We start from the raw sequence: 13,728 nt of genomic DNA, 5'->3' as shown, positions 1-13,728 counted from the left end.
TCATCCAGAGCAGAGAAGAATAAAGAAAACCAAAGATTCATGGAAACAATTAGTCCAAGCGACTGGTACACCATGTGATCCTCAGCCTATATGACTATGAAAAAAGAAGATCTAGATGGTGCCTGGCTACCACTGTCAGCCACTTGGAGGGGGATCTGTGTAGGAGATCCTGGATAGAGTAGGAGAATAATGGGGAATGAAACTCAAAATCATTTAATAAAAAAAAAAGGGGGGCAGGTTTGCTGGTCTGATAGTGCCTGGTGGAACCCCTGAGACTGTGGCTTCAGGTCTGGAGTTGAACCCACTCCTGTGGCTTCCAGCCAAACAAAAGCCAAGCATATGAGCTGAACATTTGTATTAGGTAGATACACTGCTTGGAGAGAACAATCATGGGAAAATAGAAGGGCTGTGTATGTGCAAGGAGACAGATCAGAGGGCAGGAGTGCATGGAGGGGAGGACACAGGGAAGAGGCAACTATAGGGAGGAAGTGGGAGGGGGGCTGTTGCATTGGGCTAAATTGTAGTCAATGTCATGAGAAAAAGTGTATGTGAGCTGCTGTATGGAAAGTGAATTTGCTCTGTAAACTTCCACCCAAATCACAATTTTAAAAAACGTAAAAAAAAAAAAGAAAGTAAAGATGACTTGAAGTACTTACTGATGAAGATTGAAGGCCACGGTCTGCAGTATGGATTACACCTCAATATAAAGGAAACAAAAATCCTCAGAACTGGACCAGTAAACAACATCACAATAAATAGTGAAAAGATTGAAGTTGTCAAAGACTTCATATTACTTGGTTCTACAATCAACACCAATGAAAGAAGCAGTCAAGACATCAGATGAGATATTCCATTGGGCAAATCTGCTGCAAAAGACCTCTTTCAGGTGATGAAGAGCAAAGATGTCTCTTTGAAGACTGAGGTGCACCTAACCCAAACCATGGTATTCTTAATCACCTCTTATGCATACAAGAGCTGGACAGTGAATAAGGAAGACTGAAAAAGAGTTGATGCTTTTTGAGTTGGGGTGTTGACAAAGAATGTTGATAGTAAGATGGACTGCTAAAAGGACTAACAAATCTGTCCTGATAGAAGTGAAGCCAGAATGCTCCTTGGAAGCGAGAATGGCCAGACTTCATCTCACCTACTTTGGTCATGTTGTCAGAAGGAGCCATTCCTTGGAGAAGGATATCACGCTTGGTAAAGTGGAGGGTCAATGAAAAAGGGGAGGCCCTCAATGAGATAGATTGAGACAGTGGCTACAACGATGGGCTCAGGTATAGCAAGGACCGTGAGGATGGCCCAGAACTGGGCAGTGTTTCCTTGTGTTTTGCCTAAGGTCGCTGTGAGTCGGAGACAATTGTGCCACCTAACAACAACAACATTTATTCAACAAATATTTATCGAGTAGCTGTTATATGCATGTAACTGTGCTGAGCAGTACTTAGAATAAAGAGGTAAGCAGATCCCACCAAATCCCTATTCTCATGGTATTTTTCGTAAGGAGAACATTGTAGATAATCTTACTGTTAACAAACACCAGTTATTTTGAACCATTAGGTTAGATCCATAGATGTGTTTCTTTTAGTGATTATGTATTTGTTACTGTTTTTCTTTGTATTTCTTTGCAGGCACATGTGTCTTTAAGAAAATGCCAATGAACTTTTAATGAGGTGTCATAGAAGGAAACGGTAGAAATAATTTAAGTAATTGAATTTGGAATCAGTAAGGAACTCTGGTGGTATAGTGGTTAAGGCATCTGGCTGTTAACTAAAAGGTTGGTGGTTGGACCCCACCAGCTGCTGTGCAATCTGCTTTTATAAAAATTTACAGCCTTGGAAACCCAGTGGTGGTCATTATGAGTCGGAGTCGCCTCGATGGCAATGAGTTTGGTTTTTTGTTTGAATGAACATTTATTAAACACATCCTGTGATGTTAACTTAAAAAATTTTTCACTTAACAATTTAATTTCATTAACTTATTTATATTTACTATGTACCAAAGTTGCTCTGGGCACTGGAAATATAGAGGAATAACACTCATCCCTCTTCTCAAGCAGATTCCAGTCTAATAAGGGAAAGTTACAACTAAGCAAGAACAGCATAAACTGATGATAATGATAGCATCTAATACATGCATGGTGCATACTGTGTAACAAGCACCTTTCTAAGTGCTAAGGATGGCACAAATGGCTTATGATTGACTACTAACCCAAAAGTTGGTGGTTCAAACCCACTCAGTGTCTCCATGGAATAACAGCCTGGTGAACTATTTCCATAAAGATTACAGCCAAGAAAACCCTGTGGAGAAGTTGTGCTTTGTAACACATGAGGTCACCGTTAGTCACAGGCCAACTCAACAGCAACTAACAGACACACCTTGTATATTCATTTTGCCCTCAGAGCAACTCTGTGGGGAAGGTTTTATAATTACCTCCATTTTACAGATGAGGAAACTAAGACACAGAGAGGTTAAATAACAAGGGACTTTAGTAGTGATCAGTATGTTCACAGAGTGAAGCACAGGGTAGTATGGGAGCAGAAATGATGGGTACCTAATTCATTGTGACAGGTTTGGGTATCTCAGGGAAGAGCACTTGAACTAAGATGCTATTTGAGTAAGTAAAATGATGAGGTAATGATCATTATGGTTTTCTGGAGTAGCCAAAAATGTCTAAATTTCTAAATGCCTTCATTTCAAATAGCATATTCCTTCTAAAAATAAAACTCACATTGTGTAATTCTGATTTGTGTAGATGTTAATATAAACTTATGTGGGGAGAAATTATAATTGTGTAGTCTACTGACTGAAAGCATAAGTTGAATTGGAATTTAAGTTGATTTTAATATTATTTAAATTGATATTTTTACCACAAAAGATTTGAAGTAGCTTTAAAATGATTTGGTTTAAATAAGACCATCATAAATGCTAATAGGCAGTTTATAGACTATTTTGTTAGGGTTTTTTTTTTTTTGGCTCCACTGACTAACTTTTGTTGTTCCTCACTGGCAAAGATAATCTTGTGCCCCAATAACTTTGTTCAATTAAACAAATATTCAGACCTACTATAAACAAATGCTGTGCCTGCTACTGGCAGGGGATCCAACATCACTAAGAACTTCTGATCAGGTAGCTGAGACAGGAATGGACTATTGCAAAGTAAGAAGAAAGAAAATCCATAGCTGTAATGCAAAAAGTAAAGTGTAGAAAACGTAATAGTTAATTGGCCTAGAGGAGTTAAGGAAGAAGAAATGTAACCAAATGCCCTTCTTTTGTCTAGCACTTATGACTTTTGTTTCTCACTTGTGTGCTTTACAGGATTAAAGCCAACTACTCCAGGGCCAAGCCTTTCCCAAGGCTTGTCATTCAACGAAAAACGACAGCCAAGTGTCCTGGTGAATACCACAACCTGCGTACCTGAGACAGAATCGGAGCAAGTGGACACATGGTCAAGTTTCTTTGTTAACAAAATATTGTTGGTAGTCTGTCAGTAAATTAAAAGCATATTCAAGAAGTCAAGTCATTGCCTTTTTCAGTATATCTGTTGGGAGATAAAACATAGTAAAGTATGATGTCAGGGAAAATAATAGGATAGAAGTCAGCAAACTTTTTCTGTAATGGGCCAGAGAGTAAATTTTTTCAGCTTTCCAGGCTTTGGTCTCTGTGTCAACTACTCAGCTCTGCCACTGTAATATGAAAGCGTCCATAGACAACTCATAAATGAATGAGTGTGAAATTCATAAATGAATTTATGTTCCAATAAAACTTTATTTAAAAAACAAGTGGTTAGCTGGATTTGGCCTGCAAGACACAGTTTGCCAATCCTTGTCTTAGGATAAAGTGTTTGTTTTGTTTTTCATTCCATGAAGATGTTAATGGAGAGCTACAAAGAATTATACTACTTTTTATATTTGTCTACTAGATGTCTAAGTGGTTGATGTTTGTAAAGCTAGCTTTTCAGGGGTTTTCTATTTGAAGAGGGGATTCTTGAGGAGGAGAGTAGCTCTTCTTTGTTCTGTTTTATCTTTCATTTAAGACTGTATTTTATTTTAAATATCCCATAATAAAGGTGTTCGTGTTGAAGTATACATATGACATCTATATTAAACCATATTTTCATTTTTACTACACCTCTGTTTTATATTGTGGCCAGATTTAATTTTTTAAAGAAACAGTTGTTTTGAAAGTCACTTTAACAACACCTTTATTCCTTGTTTTTTTGTGAAATAAGAATAGCAAAGGTAGTATCTATTCAGAGCCCAGTGGGCTTGTTAGCTCTTGGCTGCTAACCAAATGGTTATCAGTTTGAACTCACCAGTTGCTCCATGAGGGAAAGATGTGGCAGTCTACTTCTGTAAATATTTACAGCCTTGAAAACCCTATGAGGTAATTCTGCTGTATCCTATAGGAATCGACTAGACAGTTGTGAGTTTGGTTTGGAAGTCATATCTATTTAGCCATAGGCTATAGGACCATATTTAAGTGTGTGTAAAATATTTCTGCCAGTCTAGTGTTAATGTATTCCAGAGACTGCCATCTGGATAGACTATAACCATACAAAAATATCCCAAATGATCTAAATACTCTATGATGCATGATACTGGAATGATAGTAAATTACTGTTTGTTGATTTTTTTTATTTAAAAAACTTCTTTTTATAGCCCTTTTGCATGGATATAGGTACTTTTACTCTGGTAGCATAGTGGTTAAAGAATTTGGCTGCTAACCAAAAAGTTGGCAGTTCGTTCCATGTGAGAAAGATGAGGCAGTCCACTTTCATAAAGATTAACAGCCTTGGAAACACTATAGAGCAGTTCTACTCTGTCCTGTAGGATCCTATAGGGTTACTATGAGTCGGATCAATTTGATGGCAGTGGGTTTGGTGGGCGGCAGTTATTTATAGTAGAGCATGCCTGGCAGTGCTATAGCAGATAAAGAAGAATAAGGTATCATCCTTGAAGGAGCTCATATAATAAAGGAACTGGTTTTTTACAATGGCAAAAATATATTCACTCGATTATTATCTAAGGATAATGACCTTCTACAGCTCTACAACAGAACTGTTAAAGGCACTTTGTTTCTCTGAAAGCTACTGTTGCCTTGACTTTTAACTTCCATTCTTTTCTTTCGCTGCAGTATGGATTTCAGTGAAAGGCCAAAAGAAATCAAGATACCCAGAATGGATCAGAACTTGAGAATGCTTTCAGAAGAAACATCCACTGTAAAGGAACCCCCCAGAGCAAGCTGTAATCGTAATAAGACAGTCTCAAATACTCTGGTTAAGATGAAAATCCCAGGCTATCAGCTTTCACCAAATAAATTCCCAGGTGTAAGTAAAAGTGGAGATCGGGCTTCTCAGTACCAACAGACCAACTCCATCAAAAACTACTTTCAACCATCAACCAAAAAAAGGTATATATTCAATAATTCTTCTGTGTTTGAAAAATATTAGTATTTTATATTATTGTAGTAGTTTTATATTATTGTAGTAGTCTGTGTTCTGGTATGCTTCGGTGGAATGTTGTGGCCTTTTAACCTTATTCCCTCTAAGAAAGGTCCTATTCTCCTGCTGCTCCTCTGTAGTTTAGGTAGACTCCCTTCCTTTCTTCCTCTGTACCTCAGCTTATCTGTTACTTCGTTTGCTGCACTTCTATTTATCTATTCCCTTAGTGATGAAGAGCCTTCTCCTGAATTCCAAATGATGTTTCTGCCTCTTCCCCGTGATCTCCTCACTCACCTCCTGTAGGATCATGTTCTATCAGTTCTTTGCTGTTTCTCATTTTTTAGTATCTTCTCAATCCTTTTCTTCTGCTTTCAAATGCTCAGTCTTGTCTTTGATGTTTTACTACTTTTCTTAGACCTGGTTTCTTCCTTTAGCTAGAGCCTGTTTCTTTCTTTACAGTCTTTACTGTTAAACTTCTCCAAAAAGAAGGTCATGGTTATTGCTTCCATTTCTGTAAGGACTATTTCTTAACCAGAGTATTTCATCTTGAGATGACATCCTTGAAATTGGAATTATTGACACTTGTGACCTTTTGGTAGCGTTCAGCTCCTGAACTGTTCTCTTGTTTGTGGTCTCCTTTCTTGGTCTTTGTGGCGGTGGTGTTCTTTCTGCCCCCTCTGCCTCTCTCATGTTCCTCTTTGTCCCCTTTAAGGACTTCTCTTCCCTCCCCTACTGTTCCTTGTTTTGCATGCTCCACATTGAGGGTTTCAGGACTGTATTACAGATGACCAGGCAGTTTGCTCTAACTGCTTCTTTAAGCTAAGCTTCCACTTTTCCCCAGGAACATCCTGCTATTTTCTTAAATAATATGCCGAAAACCTCTTCTTCACTCTGAATGTTTTGCGTTTTGTTAGTGGTTCACTTTATCGTAATCTTTAACTTTTTCTCCTCTGCTTCCCCAGACTAACAGTGTTGGTTTTTATTTCCGGGGGTCATATGAAGTTCTTCTCTTTCTGTTGCCAGCTTCCTGATTCAAACTCTGACCACCTTAATTATTACAGAACCTCTCCATCAGTCTGTATTAGTCCATCCTGTATCCTGACTTTACACTGTTAAGTTCGGTGCTGTGAGGTCAGTTTTGACTCATAGCACCCCCTTTGTAGAGTTTTCTAGATTATAATCTTCATAGAAACAGATCACCAGGACTTTCTTCCACAGAGCTGCTGGGTGGATTCAAACCACCAGCCTGTTGGTTAGCAGCCAGCCACTTCACTGTCAGGCCACCAGGGCTCCTGACATGATGTCACTGTTATTAAAATACCAGCATGAATCAAGTAAATTCCTGGAGAGCAAAGTCTTTGAGTCCTTTATGGAACTTAGTACAATTTGTATAAAATAAATGTTTAGTGTTTGTAGAATAAATGATACAATATTATATAGAAAAATTCTTGGTCATAATATTCACATGTTATTTGCAGGCTGCAGTCTGTACCATATTTCGGCTTTAGCAGCTCTGATTTGTTATTCTCAATCAGATCTGTTTAACTCATCAGGTTATGTTCCCAGGGGATGTGTTTCCTTGACCACCAGTTACTTACATTATAAAGTAGCTGCTGTCTCCTAGCAACAGGTCCCTTGTATTTTTATTTAGTCTACTGTTTCCTCCACATTGGTTTGTCAACTAATGCTGCTTCAGCAGAGAAAATAGCGGTCTCCATAAAGTTGCAGCCACAGGGCTGATCAGTCCCATCAAAACAGCAGACACCAAAAACCATACACACTGCCATCGAGTCGGAGCCAACTCATAGCAACCTCTCCTTGGGTTTCCGAGGCCATATCACGACAGAAATAGATTGCCAAGTCTTCCTTCCAAGGAGTGGCTGGTGAGTTTGAACCGCCAGCCTTCTGGTTAGCAGTCGCATGCTTTAGGCACTACGCCACCAGAACTCCCAGTAGAATGTATATGAATTGTGTACTGTTTTAAAAGGTCTTTTTGTTGCTTTGCAGTGATTATGTTAATTAATAAAATCAATAGTATATGTTAATTATATATCTGGGAAAAGGGGATAACTATTGCTAAACTAAAAAATTACTTAGCTGGGTTCATTTTCTGTTTTTGTTATCTCTCCTTTTTAAAAAATCCAAGGGAAAGAGATGAAGAAAATCAAGAAATGTCTTCCCCCAAATCAACAAGAACAGAAATGTCTTGTTCTATTTTAGAACAAACACAACCGGCTACACTCTCAACATGGAAAAATAAGGAGCAGTATCCTTCTCAGAATGAGTCTGTGGACAAAAAATCAGATAATTTATTTACAGATACAGATTTAAAATCTAATGTGAAAAATCCCACTGGTAAATCTCTTCCTACAGAAAAGCTAGTATCAAAAAAAAGAAAAGAAATTGATGATTTGGCCATAGAAGATGAAGTATTAGAACAGTTATTCAAGAACACAAAACCAGAGTTGGAAAGTGAAGTGAGAGTTAAAAAACAAGAGGAGGATGTCAGCATCAGAAAAAAACCAAGGTTGATTATAGAATCAAAGGATATTTTTAATGATGAAGAAGTACCAGAAAGTAACGCAATATCTGTAAGTAACATTTTTAATGAGAATTCTTATAAATTAAAGCTTAGAATGTTAAGAAGTGCGTCAGATTTTGTATTGATAATATGAGCACTTGTTATGAGTACTTGAAAAAAATTAATATCCTCATAAGCCATTAGTAAGTATAAGAATTTGTTGGTCAGTAAAGTAAAACACAATGATACTTCAACAGCATAAAATAAATGAAAAACAAAACTCTCATAATTGTTTTCATTCTAGATTAGGGTGTCGTATTGTATCAGCAATTTGACTATGATGTTAGATATATGAGATGTCTTAACAGAGTAAACAGAGAAAGCTGAAGAAAAGTTACTAAAACAAAGTGTTTACTAACTAAATTATCAGGATAAAACCATCACTAGGAATACCATCACTAGGAATTTTTATTTTGGTCTTTAATGTCTTTTTCTGTTTTCGTGAATGTTGATAAAGTGTCTTACCTACTTTGGTTTAAGAAAACTCTTCAGATTTCCTGTTCCATGTATTAGTAAGGTGAACTACAATCTGTAAACTGGTCAGCTCATTAGGTGGGAGTACACACTTGAAATCAAAATTTCATATTCTGATCTCCCACCTGGGTTTGTTAGCCCATTCTGTGTTCTTGGCAGTAAACGCTCCCACCTATGAACAGCCACAGGATAAGGACAGGACTAAGTGAAAGGATAAGGATTAAGTGATTGGAGGACAATCATTTCTGTCAACATTTGTTGAAAACCTTCTGTGTATAAAGCATGATATAAATCTGTTACTGTTAGCTGCCATAAAGTCAGACCCCAATTCATGGTGGCCTCATGCCCTTTGGGATTGAATAGGATCCATAGGAAATCCATAGGATTTCATTGGCTGATTTTTTGGAAGTAGATTGCCAGGCTTTTCTTTCTAATCTCTCTTAGTCTGGGAGCTCCAGTGAACCCTGGCCAGCACCGTAGTAACACCCGGGCCTCCATTGGTAGGTATTTGGTAGCTCCTCTTCAGGTGCATTGGTCAGGAATCAAACCCATGTTTCCCACATAGGAGGTGAGAATTCTACCACTGAATGAATGTCCCCATATAAGTCCATAACCACTGTTGAAAATATAAATCATATAGACCCATTTGGCTTTTCATATGAAAGAGAATCCTTATCATTTGTTATTTGTTATGAATGCCCTCTAAACCAGTTGCATTAGAATTACCTGGTGAGCTTTCTAGAAATTTGGATTCTTAGGCCAAAGGCCCAGAGATCTGGATTCAGAATTGAATTTCTACCCAGGAAAAGTTTCCTCATTCTCTTACTTAAGAGTTCCTTTTGACATCTTTAACATCAGTGGCTTAAATAAGATAGGGTTATTTTGCTAATATACAAGAAGACTTGGAAGTAGGTAATCCAAAACTGCCTTGTCAATTTCAAGATTTTATCAATTTCCTGTAGTCCTTGGGTGATGAGAATGGTTAAATTAACTTGCTTGACTGATAACCATTAGACTGGAAGTTTGAGGTTCAAGTCTACCCACACGCACCTCAGAAGATGGGTGTGGTGATTTACTTCCCAAAAAGTAGCCACTGGAAACACCATGGAGCATAGTTCTGTTCTAACACACAGGAGGCTGAGTCAGAGTGGACTCAGTGGCAGCTAGTTTTCTTTCTTTTGAAATCAATTTCTTAGTCATCTGTCTTTGCTTTGTGAGATGACCCCTCTTCTGCCATCAGTTGTACATTTCAGGAGGGAAGAGGGTGTGGGAAGGGCCAGGATAGATGTAGATAAATAAATTTATTATGGTATTTGTTGAAATCCAAGGGATGATTTGCTAGGTTTAATATATGTGCATAACTTTAATAAAGATATCTTTATGCCACTTGCTTTATGAATTTACATTGTCACCTTAGCTCCAAACTGTGTTATTGTTAGGTGCCATCAAGTTGGTTCTGACTCGTAGTGGCCATAAGATGTGTACAACAGTATGAAACACTGCCAAGTCCTGTGCCTTCCTCACCTTGCTCTGCTTCAGCCCATTGTTGCAGCTTCTTTGTTAGTCCATCTTGTTGAAAGTCTTCCCCTTTTCTGCCGATCGTCTCCTTTGGCAAGCATGATGCCCTTCTCCAGGGTCTGGTCTCTTTTGGTAGTATAACCAAACCACATGAGGTGAAATCTCACCATCCCCACTTCTAAGGAACATTCTGGCTGTACTTGATCCAAGACAGATGTTTGTCCTTTTAGAAGTCCACGGTACGTAGATTATTCTTTGCCAACACCATAGTTCAAAGGCATCAGTTCTTTTTTGGTTTTTCATATTCATTGTCCAGATTTCACATGCATAGAAGACTGTTGAAAATGCTATGGCTTGAGTCAGGTGCATCGTAGTCCTCAAAGTGACATCTTGGTTCTTTAACACTTTTGTGACATAGCAGATTTTCCTGATGTAATATTCATGTGATTTCTGGACTGCTGCTTTCATGGGACTTGGTTGTGAATCCAAGTAAAATGAAATCCTTGATAACTTCAGTCTTTTCTCTCTTTATCATGATGTTACTAATTGGTCCAGTTGTGAGAATTTTTGTTTTCTTTATGTTAATGTGTAATCCATACTAAAGGCTGTAGTCTTTGATCTTCATCAGTGTTTCAAGTCATCTTTGCTTTCAGCAAGCAAGATTGTGTCATCTGCATATCACAGATTGTTAATGAGTCTTCCTCCAATCCTGATGCCATGTTCTTCTTCATATAGTCCAGCTTGTCATTATTTGCTCAGCATACAGATTGAATAATTATGATGAAAGGATACAACCCTGATGCACACCTTTCCTGATTTTAACCATTCATTCTCTCTTTGTTCTATTTGAATGACTGCATCTTAGTCTGTGTATAGATTCTTCATGAGCACAATGAAATGTTCTGGAATTTCCACTCTTCGCACTATTATCCATAATATATTGTGATCCACATTGTCAGATGCTTTTGCATAGTCAAGAAAACATTTTTCCAGTATTCTCTGCTTTCAGCTAAGACCTATCTGACATCAGCAATGATATCCCTTATTCCAAGACCTCTTCTGAATGTGGCTTGAATTTCTGCAGTTACCAGTTTGTACTACTGCAATTATTGTTTTATTGTTTAATTATTTTCTGCAAAATTTTACTTGCTTGTGATATTAATGATATAGTTTGATAATTTCAGCATTCTGTGGAGAATCACTTTTCTTTGGAATGGATACAAATATGAATCTGTTCCATTCAGTTGGCTAGGTAGCTGTCTTCTAAATTTTTGGCAAAAACAGATAAACAGTTACAGTATTGCATCCTTTTGTGAAACATCTCACTTGGTATTCCTTCAGTTCCTGGAGAATTGCTTTTCATCAATTCCTTCAGTACAGCTTGGACTTCTTCCTTCAGTATGATTGGTTCTTGATCGTATGCCACCTGTTGAAATGGTTGAATATTGACCAGTTCTTTTTGGTGTAGTAACTGGGTATTCCTTCCATCATCTTTTGATGCTTCCTGCTTAGTTCAGCATTTTCCTCTTATTATCTTTCAGTATGGCAACTCGGTCTTCAGTTCTTTCAGTTTGAGAAATGCCAAATGTGTTCTTTCATTTAGTTTTCTAACTTCAGTTCTTCACATATTTCATTATAATACTTTATTTTGTCTTCTTGAGCCACCCTTTGAAATCTTCTCTTTAGCTCTTTTACTTTGTTATTTCTTCCATTCATTTTAGTTGTGTTCAGTAGTAAGTTTCAGAGCCTCTTCTGACATCCATTTTGGTCTTGCTTTTCTTTTCTGTCTTTTTAATGTATAATGTCCTTGATATCATTCCACAACTTTTCTGGACTTCTGTCATTGGTATTCAGTTCATCAGATCTTGAGATGGTCTCTAAATTCAGGATGGATATAATCAAGGTCATATTTTGGCTTTTGTGGACTTATTTTAAATTTCTACAGTTCACCTTGAACTTAGACATGAACAATTGATGGTCTGTTCCACTGTCAGCCCCTGACCTTCTTCTGACTGAGGATAATTGAACTTCTTTATCATTTCTTTCATAGATGTAGTCAGTTCGATTCTTGTGTATCCATCCATCTGGCAAAGTTTACATGTATAGTCACCATTTATATTGTTGAAAAACGTATTTGCAATGAGTAAATCTTTGGTCTTGCAAAATTCTGGTGATCTCTCTCATGTCATTTCTATTACCATGGTCATGTTTTCCAGCTACTATTCTTCTTCATTTCTGTCTTTCACATTCTAATCACCAGTAATTATCAATGCATCCTGATAATTTCAAACTGCGTGTGTAAAAATCTTCAGTTTCTTCATTTTTAGCTTTAGTTGTTGGCATGTAAATTTGAGCAATATTTGTGATAACTAGTTTTCCTTGTATGCGTATGGATATTATCACTGACAGCATTGAACTTTAGGATTGTTGTTGTTGTTGTCAGGTGCTGTCAAGTTGTCTCCGACTCATAGCAACCCTATGCACAGCAGAACAAAACACCGCTCAGTCCCACGCCAGCTCTGTGATCCTTGCTATACTTGAGCCCATCGCCACAGCCACTGTGTCAGTCCGTCTCGTTAAGGGCCTTTTCTCTCTTTCATTGACCCTCCACCTTACCAAGCATGGCATCCTTCTTCGGGGAACGGTCCCTTCTGATACCATGACCAAAATAGGTGAGACGAAGTCTGGCCATTCTCGCTTTCAAGGAACATTCCGGCTGCACTTCCTCGGGACAGATTTGTTAGTTCTTTTAGCAGTCCATGGTACATTCAGGATTCTTCACCAGCACCACAACTCAAAACCATCAATTCTTCTTCGGTCTTCCTTATTCATTGTCCAGTTCTCACAGGCATATGAGGTGATTGAAAATATAATGGCTTGTGTCAAGTGCACCTTAGTCCTCAAGGAGACATCTTTGCTCTTCAGCACTTGACAGAGGTCCTTGCAGCTGACTTGCCCAGTGCTATACATCGTCTGATGTCCTGACTGCTGCTTCCATTGGTGTCCATTATAGAACCAAGCAATGTGAAGTCTTTGACAACTTCAGTCTTTTCTCCATTTATTGTGATGCTGCTTATAAGTACAGTTGAGGATTTTTGTTTTCTTTATATTGAGATGTAATCCATACTGCAGACTGTATTCTTCAATCTTCATCACTAAGTGTTTCGAATCATCCTCACTTTCAGCAAGCAAAGTTGTGTTGTCAGCATATGACAGGTTGTTAGTGATTCTTCCTCCAATTCTGATGCCACGTTCCTCTTCATATAGTCCAGCTTCTCTGATTATTTGCTCAGCATATAGACTGAATAAGTATGGTGAAAGGGTACAACTCTGATACACTCCCTTCTTGATTTTAAACCATGCATTGTCTCCTTGTTCTGTTCAAACAACAGCCTCCTAGTCTATGTACAGTTCCTCATGAGTACAATTAAGTGTTCTGGAATTCCCATTCTTTTCAATGTTATCCACAATTTGTTATGATCCATACAATCAAATGCTTTTGCATAACCAATAAAACATAAGTAAGCATCTTTCTGATATTCTTTGCTTTGAGCCAAGATCCATCTGACATCAGCAATGATATCCCTTGTTCTATGTCCTCTTGTGAATCCAGCTTGTACCTCTGGAAGTTCTCTGTCAGTATATTGCTGCAACCATTTTTTAATTATCTTCAGTAAGATTTTACTTGCATGTAATATTAATGATACTGTTT

General features: G+C 37.8%; 1 protein-coding gene across 1 annotated transcript in view; it reads left to right on the top strand.

Moving 5' to 3' along the window:
- Positions 1–13,728, top strand: part of NBN (nibrin) — a 66,341-nt gene that overhangs the window by 38,399 nt on the left and 14,214 nt on the right. Inside the window, exons 9-11 of the mRNA XM_007948753.1 lie at positions 3,319–3,448; positions 5,137–5,412; positions 7,590–8,034. Of these exons, the coding sequence (XP_007946944.1) occupies positions 3,319–3,448; positions 5,137–5,412; positions 7,590–8,034 (851 nt within the window). The remainder of the gene's footprint in view (positions 1–3,318; positions 3,449–5,136; positions 5,413–7,589; positions 8,035–13,728) is intronic.

The sequence above is a fragment of the Orycteropus afer genome, unplaced genomic scaffold (genome assembly GCF_000298275.1).
Source record: "Orycteropus afer afer isolate SDZICR_OR568_19922 unplaced genomic scaffold, OryAfe1.0 scaffold00222, whole genome shotgun sequence".
Classification (NCBI taxonomy): domain Eukaryota; kingdom Metazoa; phylum Chordata; class Mammalia; order Tubulidentata; family Orycteropodidae; genus Orycteropus; species Orycteropus afer.
This window is presented reverse-complemented; position numbering and strand designations above follow the sequence as displayed.